General features: G+C 37.0%; 3 protein-coding genes across 4 annotated transcripts; 2 read left to right on the top strand and 1 right to left on the bottom strand.

Moving 5' to 3' along the window:
- Positions 1–376: 376 nt before the first annotated feature.
- On the bottom strand, positions 377–8,082 carry LOC110167268 (cellular retinoic acid-binding protein 2-like; the record flags this gene model as incomplete). The annotated part of the gene is made up of 2 exons (XM_055166535.1): positions 7,931–8,082; positions 377–566 (listed from the first exon to the last, which is right to left on the bottom strand). Coding segments are annotated over exons 1-2 (272 nt in total), but the record flags the coding sequence as incomplete, so codon positions are not given.
- Positions 8,083–13,332: 5,250 nt separating this feature from the next.
- On the top strand, positions 13,333–15,247 carry mrps21 (mitochondrial ribosomal protein S21). The gene is made up of 2 exons (XM_020932701.2): positions 13,333–13,491; positions 14,909–15,247. Exons 1-2 carry the CDS (start codon positions 13,409–13,411, stop codon positions 15,087–15,089), a joined length of 264 nt encoding a protein of 87 aa, XP_020788360.1. The 5' UTR covers positions 13,333–13,408; the 3' UTR covers positions 15,090–15,247.
- A 2,921-nt stretch (positions 15,248–18,168) lies between these two features.
- On the top strand, positions 18,169–22,468 carry LOC110167446 (circadian-associated transcriptional repressor-like). Of its 2 annotated transcripts, XR_008633755.1 has the most exons (6): positions 18,169–18,382; positions 20,017–20,226; positions 21,249–21,324; positions 21,416–21,494; positions 21,860–21,934; positions 22,056–22,193. XR_008633755.1 is itself a non-coding variant. In XM_055166534.1 (5 exons), the coding sequence occupies exons 2-5, from the start codon at positions 20,017–20,019 to the stop codon at positions 22,210–22,212; spliced, it is 522 nt and encodes a 173-aa protein (XP_055022509.1). In that variant the 5' UTR covers positions 18,169–18,382; the 3' UTR covers positions 22,213–22,468. The 2 variants fall into 2 exon arrangements, 1 of the variants encoding a protein (XP_055022509.1); XM_055166534.1 differs by lacking the exon at positions 21,860–21,934 and having other exon boundaries at positions 22,056–22,468.
- The last annotated feature ends 41 nt before the right edge of the window (positions 22,469–22,509 follow it).

Here is a 22,509-nt window from a genome sequence, read left to right as displayed (position 1 = left end):
CCAGATTTAAACAAGAACTATACCAGGAAAAAAACAGAACTAAACCAGGACTAAAGAAGGTATAGATCAGGACTAAACCAGGACAAAATCAGGACACAACCTCCACTAAACCAGAACTAGACCAAGACTAAATCAAGACTAAACCAGCACTAAACTAAGGACTAAGCCAGGACTTAACCTGGACTATATCAGTACTAAACTAGGACTAAACTGGAACTAAGGCACTACTAAACCAGAACTAAACCAGGAATAAGGCAGAAATAAACCAGGACTAAACCAGAGCTAAACCACTAATAAACCAGTACTAAACTAGGACTATACAAGTACTAAACCAGAACTAAACCAGGACTATACAAGTACTAAACCAGGACTAAACCCGGGTAGTACCGTGCAGGGGCGCCCGTCCACTGTGGCCTCGTTGAAGGTCTCTCCTACAGTGAAGGACACGTTGGTGGTGCGGACGCTGGTGGAGGTTTTGATGGACAGAGTCTCATCCTGCTGAGAAATCTCCACGGCCGGACTGGAGGCCGCTGTCACCGCGATCTTACGCAGAAACACATTTACACCTGAAACAGAGAAAGACAAATACACAAATACATTGGACTCATTTATATTACACAATATAACATTAAACAGCTCTGCCTTATTATTATTCAGTTATAGGTGGTTTTAAAGCTTGAAAATATCTAGAAAAACAGGTATTCTGACTGTGAGAAGGGTTCTCTCCACAGATATGACCTTTCACTTGGTCTTGTTTGGTCTCCATGAAGATAGAAAGTTTTAATACCAAGCAATAACATCTCCATGGAGGAAAGCATTTGATGGACCCTTTACCAGAAAAGTTACACAATGTACCTTTAAGGAAAAGCATGTGTTATGGCAGTCCATCAGAAATGTGCAAACATGTTGAGATTCCAGTATCACACAAAATGTTAATGGACTGTGAAATAACCAGTTCAGAAATGTCCAGACTCAGTTCTGTACCAAACCCAGGAGTCTCAAGTTTAGACTTGATTCAAGCCCTGATTTAGTCCTGGCTTACATTTGTTTTACTGGATGTTTTAATGTTACATTTGTCCTTTCATTCACGGCTAATTCTTATCAGCATTATGGCATGTAAAATGTACATCTATACTATTAAAGGGACAATATTACACCATTCTCTGATCGAATGTAGTTTCACAAACATACTGAAGTTGTGTTTTGTTTCATTCACGCATGTTTAACACACAAAGCCTGCAGATTTAGGTTGAGTTCTTCTCTCAAACAGAAGACTCGTGAAGTCATGTAGTAAAGGCGGCTGTAGCTCAGCTGGTAGAGCGTTTGTTCACTGATCCGAAGGTTGGCGCTCTCGACATAAAGATCACTGGTTGAGCGGTCAGATCCACTGACCCACAGGTTGGCAGTAAGATTCCAGTTCCCACAAATGAATGCTGATGTTATGTTCTTGGGCAAGACCCTTAACCCACCTCTCCCCCAGTGTCTGTGTTCACTGGTGTATGAATGTTTGTGTGAATGGGTGCCTTGAAAGTGGAAAAGCGCTGTATAAAAATGTGTCCATTTACCCTTTAGTAATACAGGAAGTTCTCCTCTGGGTTTTTACCTTCCATACTCTTTTACCAGAATCATTTGGATGATTTCAGTAACATAATTGTCAATTGCTACTGAACTGAAGGTAAAAGGAGCTCTTAACTTAAAAACTACCACCTCAATGGCATAACAAGAGAAGGAAGACAGACTAATAATAACAAAAGATTACTTGAACATGTGTGAATGAAACAAAACACAACTCCATGTTTTTGAGGAGGTAACATCATTGCAACATGGCTTAAAGCTCACAAGAGTAAATTTTATGTAATATAAGACCTTTAATTTAACTACCACTACTGTACCAACCTACATTTCACTAACCTAGCATCGACCTTTCATATTCAAACAGGGACCTCTATGGCCTCTGTTCAAAGACGCTGCGAGTTCAGATGGCGATAAGTGGAAAAAATGTAACAGCATTTGCTCTCGTTGAAAAAGTCTGTGTTGGTTTTGATTGAGTTTCTAAAGTTTCCACAGGCAGCCCAAATTTTCCCCCAGAGAGATGTTTATTTGGACGTTGTAACTTTGGCTCCTCATTTGCAGTATCGTCTTTTTAGTCCATGTGTTTTTTAATGCTTAGCCAGTATTTGTTATTGCCAATGACTTTACAACTCAACAGTTCAGAAGTTTTCTCAGACTCTCGAAAGCTGTCTGCCTGTAAAGGCGTTGCCATTTGGACTAAATCACAAACAGGCTTGGTTTGAATTCAGTTTCAAATATTTCCAGCAGTTATATGTGATGCAGAATGAATACAGTTGGCATCTGTAATTCTTAACAATATTTCTTAAAGGGGCACTGTGCAACTTTACTGGTGAAGGATCCGCGATCAACTTGTCTCCATGGAGATGTTGTTCTTTTGTCTGGAATGTTCCATGGTATGACATTAAACATATCAATCCAGTATTTATTTATTTATTTATTCATTATGGGCTTTTCTATTGCTCAAAAATAAAATATCTTTTCTGAACTGTAATGTAGCGTAGTGCTGTTACCTGCTTGTCTAATCTATACTGTGGAACATTCTAGACAAATGCAATGACATTTCCATGGAGACAAACAGGTGACAGACCCTCCACTAGAAATGTTACGCAGTGAACCTTTACATAGCCATTAGAGATTCCATGTAATCACAATGTTTTAATGTCTTTCAGCCAAGAAGCTGTAAATTCAGTACTTAGACTGATCAACACACTGCGTGCATGTTATTCTAGAACTCCAGTTTGCTCGCACAAAACTAACTTAACTTAAATATGTCCAAATATGTAAATATGTTTCCTCATCACAAACATACCTGGAGCTGTGTTTTATTTCATTCACACGTTTAACACACAACCCTTGCATATTTAGGCTGAGTTCTTCTGTCAAACTGAAAACACTCCACACTCCCATTTTGTGATGTCTTGACATTTTGTTACTCAAACGTGTGAATGAAACAACACCAGCTCAAAGGAGTCAATTCTGCTTAATATAGAACCTTTAAACTTTGCTATTGGACTTTTCGTGGCCAGTGGATTTGTACTAAAACAGGATGATGTCTTAAATCTCATTCATCTCTGGTTTATGAACTAAAGCAGGCATAAAGTCCTATTTTAAGCCCTGCAGCAGGTCAGGGGGCCCTATGGGGGTGGGGGAAGGCCATGTTACCAGTGGATTTTTGAAAAGGTTTTATTGGGAAAAGCTGCAGACCCTCTTCACTGAAAGTAATAATAGGTCTGACCAGTCACCAGGCTATGTTCTTTGGGGTTAACTGAAAATAAGTATGCACATTTTTTTTCACACTTTCTTTGGTTAAGTCCTGGTGCCAGCTATAGATCCACTTTAATCATAATTTTAATGTGGCCCATGTTTAAGTATGAGCATATCTGAATACCTCTCCTAAAAGTGGTTTATATTCTCCAATAATACACTTTAAATATTGCAACATAGTACATACAGTCAAAGCGGGTGAAGTGTCTTGCCCAAGGACACAAGAACAGTTTGTCCTGCCAGCGGTGGGGATCTTGTGACTGCTACTATTACAGCTTAACTATCTTATTTACACTGTACTTCTTGATCCTTGTTATAATGTTGTTTCCTCATCACAAACATACCTGGAGTTGTGTTTTGATTGTTTTCATTCACACATGTTAAACACAGAAACCTTGCATGTTTAGACTGAGTTCTTCCCTCTAACAGAAAACACTCTGTTCCACCTTGTGATGTCATGTGGTAATACAGGAAGCACACCACTGTGTTTTTAAATGCCATACACCCTCACAGCAGAATCATCTGGATAATTTCAGCCCTGGAATTGTCTATCTATAGCCAAGCTAGCGCCACCTTGTGCCTCTGCTCAATTTCATTTCTCTTCAGCGACTAGGTCAGCAATTGGAATACACAAGACGGTTTACAAAAGCCCCAGAAGTGTGAGTTTGGGCACCAGCCAATCAGCAAAGAGCCATACATTTTGTGTTGGCAACGATTCCCAAGATTGAGGAGTTAAAGCTGGAACAAAGAGAATGTTTGGTGAATTTTGTCAAAGGGAAAGACGTTATTGCCCTTCTACCTACGGGATTTGGGAAAAGCTAAATAAATACCAGTTAACCCTGTTCACAGCGCATTACATAAGTCACAACCAAATAGCAGTGATTAGTTAAATGAAAAAAGTATCCGCTTACCATCGAGCAAACAAATTCTAATGCTGCAAGGTCAGACGGTTTCCATGAAGTAAAACTGGCTGATGAATCAGGCTAGATCATCTCTATTGAACAAGGTAAAATGTAGCTGTTAAGTCAAAAACTACCACTACATGACATCACAAGTTTGAATACAGCATTTTGAGCTTTGGACATAGAGAGAATAATAATAAAGGGTTACATAACATAATATAATTCCAGGTTTTTGGTAAGATAACAACATTCTAATGCGGCTTAAAGCTCACAAAACTCAACTTTGAGTAATACAGGACCTTAAAGATTTATAATGTATACTTGTACTTTGCATATACACTTTTATAATTATGTCTTATATGACACCTCACTTGCTATCTTTTTTGCTACTTATTTAGAATTTATTATTACCATTTATATTTTTTGCCCTTTGTTATTATAATATATTATGATATGTGAGCTACTGTGTAGTAGTAATTTCCCTTATTGATCAATTAAGTTTGTCTAAGTCTAAGTCTTTTTAATTTATATTTATTTAAGTATAAATTCAAAATATTACAACTTATTTGTCCAATAAACTATATTTAAAATATAATTCTGTCTGTTTTTTTTAGTAAAGTTGGCACCGAGCTGCGTATAAGCCTGCAGAGGGTGAGGGAGGAAAAACAGGCTAGCTGTGGGGCCCATGTTAAGGCTTAGTTCCGTTTACACTGACTCTAATTACAACCGCATGAGGACCCTGCTTCAGATGAGACCAATCTTCATTCCTCCACGGCCTGTTTGTCTTCAGATTTTTAATGGATGCCACTGGCTGCCCCTGCTCTGACCTCGCTGACATGTACCAAAGTCTCATATATGAAGTTTAGACAATGCATAGACTTATAGGCGCGTATAGAGGTCACGTCGAGATTAAGTCCAGGGCTATGAGGTGAGTTACAAGACTTGGGGACCACACTATATGTAATACTGACCTGTGGGTTTGAGTGGATTAGCAGATCTTATGCCACTGACAGAGTGATTGGCAGCTTATTACCAGTGGTGGAATGTTAAAGTATTAAAGTACTGTATTGAAGTAAAAAGTGTAGGTATCTGTACTTTACTTAAAGGTGCATTGTGTACATTTTCTGATAGAGGGTTCGTCACCTGCTTGTTTCTATGATCTACCTTACATTTATTCAATTACAGGTGGTTTTATAGCTCAAACCTACCTAGAAAAACCTGTAATTTGGTGTGCTTTGGTCTACATGCAAATAGGAAGATTTAATACCACACTACGAAACATTCCAGTTAAAAAAAAAAAGCAATAGCATTTCCATGGCATCAGAAAAGCATCTGACAGACTCTCCACCAGAAAAGTTGCACAATGCACCTTTAAGTACATTTTAAAGTAGATACTTTTTAGTTTTGTTTCATTACATTTGAGAGCAGGTTTCTGTACTTTCCACTGCACTACTAGACTGAAAAGTAAAAGTTTTTTTTTTTTATTGTGTGAGGGGTTTGTGAGGAGTTATGAGGGGTTTATTTTTTAACATGTTCATACTTTCGGCAAACAAAGCATATACAAATAACACCAGCTACAAAAAACAAAATTTTAAAAATCTGCAATAATTGATTCAGTAGTTTCTATTGAAGAAAATTCTGCACAAATCTTTAGTAACATCTCTACACTTGACATTTTGTTGGATCTCAAAATCTGCATGAAACACTTTTACTTTTTATTCTTTAAGCACATTTTAAACAGGTACTTTACTTAAGTAGATTTTTCATGTGATACTTTTACTTTTACGTTAGTACTTTTTTGTGTCAAATTCGAGTACTTCTTCCACCACTGTTCATTACGCAATATTTCACCAGAAATTGCTCCAATTTTGTGCAGTGCGTATTTCTTCCATAATCGTTTTTAGACACATTGAAGCCTTTTAGTTTCAAAACAAACAAAGCAATTTCAGTGCCTTAAAAGAACTATATATTTTTTCATGTTACATTTTATTCAAGATGTAATGTTTACAAAGATGTAACGTTTTTTGTTGGGAATCTGTCACCTGCTTGTTTCTATGGATATATGTCATTGCTCTGCCTGGAATGTTCCACAGTATGACATTAAACAGCTCAATCTTACATTTATCCAGTTACAGCTGGTTTTATAGTTCAAAAATATCTACAAAAACAAGTATTCTGATTGTAAGTGGGGTTGCCTCTCCACAGATATGACCTGTAACTTGGTTTGGCTTGGTCTCCATGAAGATAGAAAGGTTAATGCCATACTGTGAAACATTCCAGACAAAGCAAAAACATCTCCATGGGGAAAAGCATTTGATGGACCCTCTACCAGAAAAGTTACACAATGCACCTTTAAGTGAAGAGAGGAAAATAACATGGAATCTGATCAACAGTGCTCCCTATAATCTATAACATTGAATTTATGTCACAAGTGTCAACCTTTGGACACATTTTATTTTTTTTTCCAATAAATCGCCAACAAAGATCTTTTATCCATTTTATCTCCAGAATGTGCTAAAAAAAACTACTTTACCTTGATATTTTCTTCCAGATCGTTGTTGTTTTCACTCATAAATAATAAGTACAATTCTATAATGGTTGTTTATTCATAATATAAAAAATATAATTAATCCTATGCATAACATTTTTAAACTGTCAACAACTTACATAATCGTTAAGCGCAATTATTTTAACCATGAAATTTTTATATTGTACCATGCCTAGTTTTTTGTCTGCAAAGAAAAAAAAAATCAAAAATCAAAAAAAAAAAAAAAAAGAGACATAAACTCTTGTAACTCTTGTATATATGCATGAGAACACAGCTATTAATCCTGCTGTTACAGATACACAACAACGCTGGCTTGTATAAAAATTGGCTTCATATGAAACCTGTCAGTCAGAGTAACACGGAGGATCAAGGTGAACTGGTTTCTCTGTCTTCATGCAAAAGTAGCTATTGTTCTTCATGCCAAGAAACCATCCCAGCAAATTAGATCTTACCCAGTTTAATAATTTTGATCCTGAACATTATGCAATCCCTTTCTGGCATCGACACTAGTATCTACTGTTCAGACTTGCTAGAAAAGAAACATAATTTTTTAATTCCCACATGGAAGCTTGTTTTCACACTCCAGCTACATCTTTAAATGGTCAAAATGAAAACTCCTGCTCATATTGTATTAAAGGTGCATTGTGTAACTTTGCTTGTGTCTATGGACTGCTCACTCATTGCTCTGCCTGAAGTGTTCCGCAGTATGACATTAAAATGCTCTACCTTACATTCATTCAATTACAGGTGGTTTTATAGCTCAAAAATACAGAGAAAAACAAACATTCTGACTGTAAGTGGGGTTGCCTATTCACAGATCTGAGCTGTAACTTGGTCTGATTTGGTCTCCATGAAGATAGAAAGCTGTAATGCCATACTGTGAAACATTTCTCCACCGCTATGGAGAAAAGAATTTGACGAACCCTCCACCAGAAATTTTACACAATGCACCTTTAACGCAACAATCAATATGTGGTCAGTCAAAATTCAGCATAACCACTGAACTACAATGCTTTTTGGTGAGGGAATTTGCAAGAAGACCTAAAGATGTTTGGGTAAATCAACTCTATTTTTTTGTTGGTAAAATGCTTGCACCATAAGCTACTGAGTTAAATACACGCATTAGTCTAATTGGTTAACTCACCAAGCGCTTTTAAAAGTTCCTCAAAGTTTTCAGAAGATTTCATTTTCCATTTGCCTGAAAAGTCTGCATACTTCTTCTCCATTTCTGTGCAGTTGCAGTTTACTTAAAGTTGCTTGTTGTTGTGTTTGGTCCGCCTAGTCCCGGTCTGTCCCTCTTCTGTAGACGAGCTCCTGCTTTTCTCTCTTCATCTATGCCTTCATTCATTGGCTTGCTTGGATGTGATGCACAGGGGAGAGAGGGGTGTGGAGAGGGGACTGGACCCCCCCCCCCCCCCCCCCGCCCCCAGTGACGGGCTGCCTCTGCCTCCGTCTCAGCGCGGTGGTGAAAGATTTGGATACCAGCTGAAAAAATGCATTTTCCAGTAAGTGGTTTGATGTTGAAGTTAAAGTGATAATTAATTTCTGTTTTCATAACGGTAAATCCTAGACTTTCCTTGTCATTGTCACAGTAAATCTTATGTCTATGTTGTGTATTGATTTGGTGTATTATTTAAGTCAGATGCCCTACCAGATAAAAGTATAACTCTATTCAATAACAGTGGAACAAGCAGAAAGATGAATAATAATTACAGGACCTTTCAAGACTTTTACAGAGCATTATTTTCTCATTCCACAGTCTGTAATGGTAAATGTATTGCTATAGCCACAGCTGCCCTAGGGCAGACTGACGGAAGCCAGACTGCCACTCTGCAAGATCTGCCACTCTGACCACCACCAACACTCACACAGACACACCACATTCATATTAGGCATTGTGGGTAAGGTGACATGCATAAAGGCACAACAACAGTATGCACAAGTTCCACTGCTGTCAGTGCCATCGCACAATATAAACAGTGTGTAAGGCACCAAGTGCTCGCTGGGGCACCACCAAAAAATCAGGTTCATGAATCCTCGCAACACTATCCATCCCAAGTGCAAGGAGAGCGGTGAGAAGCCGCTGCCAGCACGAACAGAATCCCTCTGCCTCTCTCTCGCTCTCTCTGAATCTCTCTCTCTCAATCTCTCTCTTTTTCACTTTCTTATTTAAAGTTCCTTGATTGAGTAAGTTCTATTGCACAATTATTTGTACTTATGTACATTATTTACCTAAAATTTGCAGATTATTACTTACAATTATATACTTGTTCTGTGTTTACAATGTGCAGTTCAATGTTCAGTCTGCAGTCATTACACAAAATTAGCCTTTTTTAAAATAATTTATAATTTTAACTTTCATGTTTAGTGTATTTGTTTTGGAAATAAAGCAAACCGCAGTGATAAATTCTGAATTACTGGTCATTCGGAGCGGAGCGGGGTGATATATACTGGGGCACCACAAAGCATTTGTGCTTAGGGCACCCAAATGGCTAGCAACGGCACTGACTGCTGCCTCACTTGTGCACCTGGTATTTTCAGTGATGACTGGGAATTTCCAAGGTTATATGGCCAGAATACCTTCTTATCACTTATGGCTAGAGTGGTAGTTCTTTAATAATAGCGATCGAACTGAGCCATGTACACAGCTAAATAAAAACTATAATCAATAAACTTGGTTTAAACTTGGAAATGGTTTTGGTTACCTGCTGATACCTACAAATGAGTGCATAAAAAGTCTCCTTTGACATCTCCACCTAAATAAATAAAGTTTTATTGGCGATTCCAGAGCTGAAATGATCCAACTGAGGTGTTTGGAGTTTAAAAACAGAATGAAACACTTTGTTTATTACCACATGACATCACAAAGTGGAACAGAGTGTTTATTTTTTGAGAGAAGACTAAATATGCAGGATCTGTGTATTACATATGTGTGAATGAAACAAAACACAACTCTGGGTATGTTTTTGATAAGGAAACAACATTATAACATAGATCAGAAAACTGCATAATATGGGGCCTTCAGCCTTCACTGTACTTAATCTCGTCTTTAAAATGTTACATCTCCAGCGAATAAAGAGGTATAAGATTATAGCCTGTAAGAGATGTTTGGTATGTGAAATCAGATAGTGTGTTAAAGTGTTAGAGAGCGGAGGTGGGGCAGGTAATGACAGACTCACAGATAACACTGGCAGCTGGAGGCATCTGTCCTGACACTGAGCAGAGCCTGGTTTAAAGCTGTAGTGTTGTATCAGTGACACATAATGGGCTCATATCTAAAGTGAGCAGATGTGGTTCATGTCCAGAGGGTTTTGCACAATAGATCCAGCTGTTCAGAACAGGTAAAATGTGCACTTTTAATAGGCCCATATTACAGCGTTTTCTGATCTATGTTAAAATGATGTTACCTCATCAAAAGCATACTCAGAGTATAGTTTGGCTTTATTGATGTCATATGGTAATACAAGAAATGCTCCACTGTGGTTTTAAATGTGGTTTTGAATCATTTGGAAAATTTCCGCCCTAAAAGTTACAATACCCACTAAACAATAGTAAAAGGTAGTTGTAAACTTGAAAACTACCACACATCACAGAGCATTTGGCACTTTGGAGATGTAGACAGTCAAATAATAAATATTAATAACTAAAACATGTGTGAATGAAATAAAACAGAACTCCAGGTATGTTTTGAGGAGGTAACAACATTGCTGCATAATCTAAAGCTCACAAGAAAAAAAATGCATATAATGACACCATTAAACTCAATCTGTTTTACAGTTTGTGTATTTATTTTGCCTCTATGTCTTATAATAGGCTCAAATTAAATCAAATTAAACCAAAAGATAATGGTATGGCATAGGTCTATTGAATAGGGACTATGTGTTTTGATTAGTGTGATAACTTGTCTTTTTTTCCTTGCCCAATCCTGGGCACAACAGGTGATAAAAACTGACATATTAAAATGAGGCTCATTATAGAGTAGGCCAGTGTTTTCCAACCAGGAATACAAAGACCATTTGGACTATGCAAGAGGCCAAGGGGTACTTGAAAGTGAAATTGATTAGTATTTGAAGATGAAATGTTCTTTGTAGTATAAATATACTACATCCTTGGGATATTACTAGTTAAAACTTGAGTAAACCAGATTCATATTAAATGATTATCACTACACCACTTGGAATGTCAGACAAATCTTAGGGCATACACAAGATTAAAAAAGACCCACAGCAGTTATGAGGTTCCTCCATTGTTCATATTGTACAAATTTAATTGTGTAACATTTGTGAGTATGGGTTTGATACCTGATTGTCTCCATGGAGATGATATTGCTTTGCCTGGGATGCTACAGAGCATGGCATTTATTATGTTACACATTATTTCATTGCTGCAAAACATGCATTCGCCTCATATAGATCTGACATATAACTTGGCCTGGTGGCGCCACCTACTTGTGTCCATGGAAGCAGATGAGGTTCATGCTACTGTAGAATATTATAGGCAAGGCGATAAACCATAATAATCCCCATGGTGACAAACAGGGGGGAGAAAGGTTACATACAAAACTGTGAAACATACAGGATACAGAACTTAATTTTTAAAAAGCAATCTAAATGTGGAATAAACCTTCAAGCTTCAAAGGGCCCATATTATATTATTATCTGATCTATGTTACAATGTTTTTTCCTCATCACAAACAGACCTGGAGTTGTGTTTTTTTTAATTCACACAAGTTTAACACACAAATCCTGCATATTTAGGCTGAGTTCTTCAGAAAACAGAAAACACTCATACACCTTCACTAGAATCATTTTGATCATTTCAGCCTTGGATTTGCCATTCTCCACTGATTAAATGTAAAAACCAGCCATTAATTTGAAAACTACTCCATCATGACATCACAAGTTGGAACAGAGCATTATGTTTTTTAGAGATGTAGACAGATTATTTATTCAGACTACTCAAACATTATTCAAACATGACAATGTGAAAAAATGAAACAAAACACAACTCCAGGTATGTTTTTGAGGAGGCAACAACATTACAATTGGCTTAAAACTCACAAAAATCCATTTTGTGTAATATAGGATCTTTCAGTTCACTGAGCTTTCTGCTTCTTCTTACTTTGTGTCAATATTTTCCTGCAGTAAACGGTGCCAACAAGACATCAACAGGTCTGGATCAGAGGAGATGAGCCTGGAAACATGATGCAGTGGATTCACCAAACAAAAGGAGCTGTGATGTTATCTGCATTCCTCCCTGTGGCACCATACACAAGATACTGTAAGCTATAGGGTTACTGTAACATGGGAATTAACCTCTCCAGCTATGTTTTATACAAAGAAAACACATAAAAGCACATTTAAATGCAAAGTAGTGGTGTGGTTAATACAGACTCACCGCTGGTTGACCTCAGTTAGAGATGTTCGTTACAACCCCAACCAAAGATCAGAAAAAAGAAAAAAAAATACATAATAGATTTGCTGAAAGAACACCACTGGACACCAGTGCACCTGTTTCACAAACGTGCTTCAGGCCATGAGATAAAATAACGCTGTCAGCACAGCTATATAAGGCTATATGTAAAATGTAGGTAAATCCATCTTTCGTCGGGGGATAATTTTACTCTTCTCAAATGAAATTAACAAAACCAGCTGTAAATTTCCACATATTAATATTAAATTGACTCTTGTGAGCTTTAACCCATGCAGCAATGTTGTTACCTCATTGAAAAACATACCTGGAGTTTTTTTCTTTTTTTTTTCAGTGTATTTGTCAGTGGAACTGTCGTCTCTGTGGCACCAAGACGCAGCACTTGGTCCATCCTTCATGTGGCAAGCGTGAAGCCCCACAGCCACGAGTCTGTGCGGGTAGGACGTCTTGCGTGATTTGAATAATCTTTTATTATAAGTAGGGTGACCAAGCGTCCTTATTTACCTGGGACAGTCCCAGTTTTGAGCCCTGTATCCCCTGTCTCAACAGATTTATCCAAAACATTTGATTTGTCCCACTTTTAAACAAGAAATGTCCCAGGTGTTCCTATTTTTAACCAATCTGATACCCGCCAACAGTAAAGAGAGGCATAAATTGTCATCTGTTTAGTTAAATTACATAAAAACTGCTTAAAAATGACCAAAACATAAAGAAAATGTGACTATATTGGCTCACACTTAATAATATAAGTCATGAATGGGCCGAGAGCATAACAGTTTTCCTTAATAATGCACTCGTTTCACAATTTTATTATTACCAATCACCTGAAACCGGGGATGTCCCAGTTTCAGATTATGAAAATCTGGCCACCCTAATTATAAGTCTCTCTCATGGATCTATCTCCAAAGCTCAAAATGCTCTTCCACCTTGATGTCATGAAGCAGTAGTTTTCAAGTAAACAATCAGCAATATTTACCTTTAGCTGAGTAGAATTGGCAAGGCCTGTTGTTGATGATTTCAGTGTATTTTTGCAACTTTACAACACTGAAGGACAGACGTCTTTTATTCTAGTAAGATGACGTATGTATTTTTGCAGAAATGCGACATCTAGCGTTTGCACTTTGACGCGGACCATTCCATCTCACTGCATTGTTTCCAGACGATCGTCATTACGGGGAGCACCAGGTCCATCATGGCGCGGCACCTTCGCTTCGTTGCTCGGACAGTGATGGTCCCAGATGGAAATGTGGACGCCGCATTCAAGACTTTAACCAGGTCAGAGTCTGTGAGGTGTAGGCAAATATGTTTTCTATGAGTTTGTCGATCGTGAATAATTTTTCTTTAAGGCCAAGCACTGTACTGTCCTTTGAATGTCATAACACTACGCATGCGTCCTTCACGGTTTGGGTTATAAACTCTTTCTGTCACTTTTAATCATTTTCAATATAGCACTGACATTCCGTAACCAAAGTAGACCATTACACGCACTGTCAAATTTCAAAATGATTACAATATAGGTACTGGACACTCCATTCAAAGTAAATATTTATTGAAATATTATGGTCATGTTTTTAGACCATTGCAACTGTTTACCTGAATGTCTTGTGGACTGCAGGTTCAACAAATATTTAAATGTACATTTTATTATGCATTTTAATAATTGTAGGCTTTATGTTTTTAACTGTTAACTCATGACTTTCGAAAATGAGATGAAGATCTTAATGGGACTTGCTAAAAAAAATCTAATAAAAATAAATAAATACATACATACTGGGGAAGTAATTTAGAATCTATGCATAATACAGTACAAGAAAGTTTTATTGACATTATCAGTGAATGAAATTCACAAACTGAGAAAGCACTTTAGTGATATTGTACAACATAACACAAAGAATGGAAGTAGTAAAATATAAACTATGATAAAAGCGTGCTTGAATAAAGACAGACTACAGTATGGACAGAATACTGCAAATGCCAAACTAGCAGTGCAAATAGTTGAAGTACTGCTGAAGTGAGTTGCTTTTTATAGGCTATATGCTGACTAATAGTCTGAAAAGATCAGTCATAATCCTGATAATAATACCACATTCTTTAAAGTACTGTATTACACATAATTGACTCTTGTGATCTTTAAGTCATATGTTCTGATGATGTTTCTTAATCAGAAACATAACTAGAGTTGTGTTTTGGTTCATTCACATGTCACATGTCTGAGTAATACTTTATTTGTAGTCTGTCTACAAAGGTGTATGTCAACATTTGTCCAATTGACAAATTTAATTTCTCCTTTGCTATATATCTTCAAAGCTCAAAATGCTCTGTTCCACCTTGTGATGTCATGTAGTGGTAGTTTTCAAGTTAACGCTACCTTTTACCTTTAGTACAGTGAAGATTGGCAATTCCCAGTCTGAAATCATCCAAATTATTCTAGTGAAGGTATATGGAGTTTAAAAATATGGTGGAGCACTTCCTGTATTTCAGTGTTACATCACAAGGTGGAGAGTTTTGAAGGAAATACTGAGCCTAAATATGCAGGGTTAGTGTCTTAAACATGTGTGAATGAAACAAAACACAACTCCAGGTATCTGATGAGGAAACAACATTATAACACAGATGACAATAGAGTCATGTACCCCCGTGTTAAATACATGGAAACCTTATTCTAAGTGGACCTTATTGTTGTTTTCTTCAGGGTCCTGAATCAAGATGGAATCATTGACACGGTGAAGAGGAGGCGTTACTATGAGAAGCCATGCCGGGAGCGAATCCGAAAAAACTTTGAGAACTGCAGGAGAATCTACCACTCTGAAATGGCACGCAAAATCGCCTTCATCTCCCGGACAAACAGAGAAGACCCCTGGCTTGGCTGCTAGTCGTATGGAGTATATTGAACTAACAAATATTTCATGAAAACACACATCGCCCAGCAAAGGAAACTGCAAGAATGCTCAAGTGTGAACTGGGGAATTTTGTCAATACATTGTTATGATGTTATATCTACAATTATATAAACATTGATTGGTTAAATACACATATTACATTTGAATGATTTTATTTTGCTCTTTCTTTAATGAATCACATCAGTTACTCAAAGGTCTACGTTTTCAGATACAGGTTTGGTAAAAATACTTTGCTTTATATCTACACTAAAGTAATAACATCGATAAGGCAAGCTGTTTCCAGACACACTATAAAACACCACTAGCCAACTATTTTAATTGTGCTCATCATGTTACCCTAAGATTGTGCAAGAGCCTGTAGCCCTGTATCAGTTATAAAGCATTTTATAAGAAATGTCAAAAACACACACAGACACACACGTTTAACCTGATCATTTTTATCGGCCACACAACAAGGTACAGCGTCCCACTATATCCACCAACACCATAACATCTGCACATAAACAGAGATATTTTCAGGTCTGTAGGACATTATGCTGCAATACAAATCATTTTTTGTCCATTAAGTTTGATCAGTTTGTTCCCCTAATTCAGAAATGTTTGTTATTATAGTTGCCCATTTAAAATAGTGTCACCTTGGTTTAATTGTGGTGTGAGTAAAGCCAGCCATGTGTTTATGTGTTTTGTAACAGTGTCAGTGAACATTTAATCCACTGGATGGCTTTAATGTGTGTACTTAAGCTTTGCAACTGGACTTGGAACAAAGTTAAACATTTACTCCCCGCTTACTGGATACAAAGGTTATCAGGTCGTATTGGTCCTGTCTGCAGTGTGAGGACAGAGGGTGCTGCCAGTGACCTATATCTCACTGTGGGACTTTAACTTGTTTAGAACCCAAAGTGTCCCTATTTGATTATTTTTTAATGTTTTATGCTGCTGTGAGGTCAGTGTCGGGAAGTACACAAGTACCGAAAATATGTCTTCAGAAATAATATTGAGTGAATGTATTTGGTACATTTATTATTATTATTTTTTAATATTCAGAACACAATCTTTCCCATTCAAAGGAATACACTGTGGTATTTGATGCAAAGTGTAGACTTCAGACTGCACAGTATTAGTGAGAAAAATAGAAAATCCCCTCTAATGCAGGTAAACAGTAGTCTAACTAAATACATTTAGTATGTTTTTGCCAGCACTCACAATGGGTGTGGTAGGCTGTAACTAAATTATGTGTCGGGTTTAACATTTGCAACATTTCCTTTGTTTCTTAAAGAACGTTAAAAGAGCACTCTGTTTCCTAATCTACGCTATAAAATGTTCTCGTCAGAAACGTCACACATTAAACCCACCAACCCTGCATATTTAGTTCTTCTCTCAGATAGGAAGTGCTCCACTGTGTTTTTAAACCCCATACACCTTCACTAGAATAATTTCAATAATTTCAGGACCGTTAAATGAAATACAAACTATTACATGGGACTAGAAAAATTAAGATTGGAACATAGAGAAATACACCTTATTTTATTTACTTTACATTATAGCTCAACAGATCAGTGCGGTACCATCGCTTGTTTAGTACTATAGAAGTCCACCTTACCTTTGCTTTTCAGAAATACATTTTTAGCACGTCCAGCAAGCTGGTACTGTTAATATGGTGATGCATTTTTCTTTATTCTGTAACTAAACTCCTCCAAAATGACTTTCTTTGTCAATTGTTTGTGCTTAAAGCTTCAAATAGCTACAATGGCAATCCACCAATTTAAGCTCAATAAACCTCACACAACCAGTGAACAAATTATACTTTTAAATCTCTGTTGTATCAATAGAAGTTAATTGCTACTGTTTAAAACCCATCTTAAAGTGAAGGTGTAGCTTATTTTAGACTTTGGATAATTTGTCCCATTTTTTATTTATATAAGTTTCCATCTCTGTAATTATCCTGTCTAAACACGCCTAGTCTAAGATATACTGCAGCACTGGACAGTATGGGCTCTCCAGTGGCAAACCTGCATACAAGAAGACTTCGAAACATGCACCAATCTTATTATGTAAGTATGTAAGGTAAGCCCTGGGTACAGTCGATGAGGCTTGATAAATGTACATGTCATCACATTCTGTTACACTACAGTAACTCAATTCACAATTTCTAAATTTAAAAAGTATTTACATGTTCCCAAATGATGCAAAAGTACCATAATATATTTTTATCATGACTGAATGTAAACAAACATAGCCACAAAATAAATGTGAATGAATAAATAGTTGAAATATGCCTAAAATAACCTCAAAAATTTCCATTTCAACATTATGCAACAATTTCAGACAGTATTTTCTGCATCCTTAAAGGCGTAATATGTAACTTTCTGGTGGAATTGCTTGTGCTTGTTGCCAAGGAGATGCAATTGTTTTGCCTGAATGAATGTGCCACAGTATGGTAGTTAACTTACAGGTCAGTTCTGTGGATCCTGCTGAGAGAAAGAAAGAATGCATGTTGTTCAAGATTTTACATTTCAGCAATAAAGCACAACCTGGAAACAATGGATAGATATATAAAGCTAATGCCATACTGTGGAATATTCCAGACAGTGCAGATACAAAGCCCTAGGAAAATGCTAATATGTGATTTGATATAATACTGCAAATGCAACTAGATGTGTGTGTAGAACTACAATACTATACCACTTGACTTGCATAGTTATTGTAATTCACGCGTGTGGGTTATTATAAATACTTAATAATATATCGAGCCTCTAAACACGTGCACCCCGCTCACCTGCTTTACGTAAACCAATCTTATGACGCGCATAAAAAGACAAAATGAGGCTCGACTCGTTTTTACCACAGCCTCACCAGTCCCACGTGTGTCCCAGTCTGATACACCCATGCGTGCGTCCGAGAAAGACAAATCTAACCAAACAGGGCCCAGGAGGTCTACCATTGGGTCCATCTCTCAGCCAATCACAGTCCTGTACTATCCGTCTGAGCCAATCACATCTCTGCGTCCTCTTGCACGTGTTGTCCCAGTTTGCTTTTCCGTGCGGGACTTTAGTACGAGTTGGACACTTGTCAAGGTAAACTATAAAGGAACGGAGCCGGAAAGCTCGCATCATCGGCTTTATAGCGATACATTTAGCCGGCGAATCTGACTATTCTATGTGAACTTGTGGACTCATACTAAATTATTTAAATAATTTTCTCGTGCCTTTTTGGTCGTTTTTCTATGTCTACTTGATTTTCATTGTCTCTTGGTCGCATCACAAAAGGTAAGAACTATATTGCTTCATTATAAACTACGCCTACACACATATATGCTTGAAATAACTCAGACTTAATATCTTAGATTACATGATATATATATATATATATATATATATATATATATATATATATATATATATATATATATATATATTAGGATAGTCCACATGGATTTGAGACTTTTGTGGCACAAATGGCGTATTTGCATAATTTATTCTCATGCAATGTATGGGGTAGGCCAATAAATGCCATCTGCTGTCTATTTAATGCTATCCAGTAATGTAATCTTTTTGTAGACTATGTTTAAGATATGCAATAAGCAACAAACTCTGAATTTGTTATGTAAATATATAGAATAGTCCAGGTTATTTTAGGCCATGTGGGAGAATTTTAGACATGGGAGCGCAGTCCTCTCCTGCATTAATGAGAAACACCGTGTCTACTGTCTAGTAACTTTGAGTAAGTTTTCTTTGCATGCTCCAGCTGTTATAAAACCAGCCCACCTATTTTAACCACAGAGAATCTTGCATAATGCCGTGTAACGAGTCTTTAAATAGCGCTTTACGCTCATGCATGGGGTTTTAATCGTCTCATAATATTACAAGTTAAATGAGGTGACAATCTACAGTCCAGCTGCTGTCCTTGCATAACCTGCGCACATTAGTTACGCCCACAGACGGTTCTGGAAACACCACAGATCAAAATGTTCCACAAACGCTCGGAGTAATAATAATATGACACGTTTTTGGCGTGTCAATAGAGATTAGTCACCCAACCACCATAGTACATGGAGTTCTTATTTAGTTACAATACAAGTTCTTGGCATTGTTCCCGCGCTGGGGTTGTTTGTGGTTTTGTGTTCTTGAGTAATTTGATATCTATACATTGAGGATACATTGCGACACTCCACATCTGCTTCGGGTAAACAAGGACTTGGCTGTGTGCAAATTCTCCACTAGGGCAGATGGGGACAAGAACCATAGGTTAGATGAGGATATAGCCTATACTGTGTAGTGGTAGAAAGGTACGCTGCAAAATGAACAAATGTGAAAACAAGCCTAAGATCTTTTACTTAAGGGAGAGTAACTGTATCCTACTGAATCTGAAAACAAGTTTTAAAATTTAAAAAAGTTGTTTACACAAAACATAAATAGAGTGCACTAACAAATGCATCTTAACTATATCTGATTTTTTGCAATGTTGAAAAGCATTATATTTGTGTTAAAGGTCACAACTCAGCACAAGTAAACCATTAAAAAAATGAGATAAAAAGTAATACTGAAGTTATACTCTAATAGGAAAAAGGAAAGACTGCTGATGTAAGTAGTGGTTACTGCCAGTTATGACATAATGAAGCCTCTATCTCAGGGCCAGACGAAATGCCCTTTGAATTAAGTAATAAATTATTCAACAACAACGGAAAATAAAAAGTCCAGACCAATTTTTTCATGACATCCTTAACTAGGACCATAATAAATGTCTAATAACTTCTTTCCTCGTGGTCTATGCTAAAGTTCCTTCTGTGTTTACACCACTGAATAAATCCAGTGTATTTTTAAAAAGACCTTTGATCGTCATGGGTGTGTCAATATTGTCACATGTGTATAAATAATCATTTAATTTTTTGATTATTTTGCAGATGAATTCGACAGGCAGCGTCTCTAGCTCTCCAGACTTTGTTCCCAGTGACGTGTTCGTAGAAGAGCAGGGAGGTAGTGGCCGACCCAGCACGTCCTGTACCAAAGATAAACACATACCAAACTCTGGACAATGCTTACTGGCTCATTCAAATCACTCTACAACGGAAAAGTCTGCAGCCTCACCGGGAGACCTGGCGTTTGCTCAAAAAGTGGGTACAGCTAATTTAAAACACACTCTTGGCTGTTTTGCATTTTGCCATTGCGTGAATTTGTGAGGAGGAGGAGCCAGTTCTGTTACACAAGTCTCTTCTAGGGGAAATTTACATTGGGTTTGATCCAGTAACTATTGACTGGAGCTGGAGTTAAGTCCTACTTCAGCCCTGGATTAAATGTTGTATAGACATTCTTTGTAGCTTTCTAATACCTGGTTTAGCCTTTAGGTAGTCCAGGTTTTGTTTACACCAAAATGCATTGTATTTTGTTCTGTTTTTTTCATTAGTCTTTGGTCATTTGATAATTTGTCTTCTTGTCAAGTTTTGATTTAGTTCTGTTTAAACAGTTGAAGTAAATCTGGTAAACCATTATGAAACTGATCTACCATACAAAATAATTTACACACAAAAAACAAAACTCACACTACAATGGAATTAAAGCAAAATGGTAATAAATTACAGTTAAAGCACTGGCACAAGAGCGGCAGGTAGTAGGCACATAATATAATATTATTGCTTTGTTGTATATAATGATGTAATAAGACTATAGAGGGACAATGGAGCTCATTCTCAAATAATCTGCTCAAACAGTGAGAAATACCGGTCTACATTCATATCATACTCCATCCAACTGTACAACAATTCACCCTTATGTAACAGGCAACCCTATGTTCCTGTGTCAATCACAACTTCATCTTTGCACGTTTTCTGCTTACCCACCCCTTGTGCAGAGCTGAGATATATTTGTATTACTACATTTTTACTTCTGGATATAAATTTATATAATAATGCCATATCTGACACCAGTCTCTTGCCATTATTGCTACTTATTTTGAATGAATAATTTATATTTCTGTTCTTTTTTTATTATAATATTGTGATGTGTGAGCTACTGTGTCCAAATAATTTCCCTTGTGGATCAGTAAAGCTTCTCTAATTCTATGTCTAAGTAATAATGATGTGTGTGAATGTTTTTAGAATAATCATTTTTATTTAACCATTTCATTATATGTTTGCAGTGTGCAGATCTGCAGAGGTTTCATCGGCCCTTGCTGGAGCTTCTTCATGGACTCAAAAGTGGTCGGTTTGACAAAGGTGTGTACTCAGGAAGCTTCCATAGACATGTGATATCTCTTTGATTTATCAGCCTGCTAACCCTGTTTATGGTCTTTTGTCACAATTGCAGGCCTGACCAGTTTTCAGCAGAGCATTGCCATCGACAGACTGCAAAGGATTGTGGGTATTTTGCAGAAGCCTGAAATGGGGTAAGCAAGTAACAGTATGCAAATTTACAAGCTTACACAAATGTCCTGAAAGGATTTGTAAAGTTTCATTCAATGTATCACTGTTTAAAACCTTTGTGAGTAGTAAGTAGTTTGAGTAGCATGTTATAATGTAGACAATTTCTCAATATAAATACAAAATTCATACACAGACTTAAAGGTTCACTATGTAGCTTTTGTGGTTGGGTTCGCTACCTGCTCATCTTCATTGAGATGTTATTGAAGTGTTCCACAGTATATCATTAGTAAACTTAGATATCTTACATTTATTGTGGTTTTATTGCACAAAAATACCTCCGAAAAGATGTATTCTTTGAGTTCATGCTAAACTGTGGAATATTCTATAGATAAAGCAGTAAGATCTCCATGGAGGCAAGCATATTCTATAGATAAAGCAGTAAGATCTCCATGGAGGCAAGCAGGTAACTGACCATTTTACATAATGCACCTTTAACAATACATTTCCTCAAGCGACAATGTTTACAGTTTATTACCATATTAATTAGATATGCAGGACATTAACACTTTGCTGTGTTCTTACAGTGAGAAATACCTTCACAACCTGCTGCAGATTGAAGTAATGCTGAAGGCCTGGTTTCCCCAACACAACACAAAATCAAATCAGACCAAAGCAACAAAGCATTCTCATCACTGGTGCCAAAACCAGCTGCATATCCCAGTCAAGGTTTGTGTTTTCTGATGTAGCCACCCTGCTTGTCCCCAGTGTAGATGGTACTGCATTGTTCCACAGTATGGCATTAAACATATTTATCTCTGTGGACACAAGCAGGTGACGCCACCAGGCCAAAGTATAGGTCAGATCTGTGGAGAGGTACAATATATGTTTTGCTAGCCATTCAATCACATGTATTTCAGTTGCAAGCTAGTGGTAGATCCCCCACCATAAAAGTTACGTAGTGCACCATTAAATTGCCTCCACTTCTTTACCATTGAAATTGTGATGATTAAGACTCTGTTGGACTTTGACCTATTTTTA

The sequence above is a fragment of the Boleophthalmus pectinirostris genome, unplaced genomic scaffold, assembly GCF_026225935.1.
Source record: "Boleophthalmus pectinirostris isolate CB_2022bp ecotype Guang Dong unplaced genomic scaffold, ASM2622593v1 HiC_scaffold_853, whole genome shotgun sequence".
NCBI lineage: Eukaryota > Metazoa > Chordata > Actinopteri > Gobiiformes > Gobiidae > Boleophthalmus > Boleophthalmus pectinirostris.
Note: the sequence above shows the minus strand (reverse complement) of the source record. Positions and strands in the feature narration are given on the sequence as shown.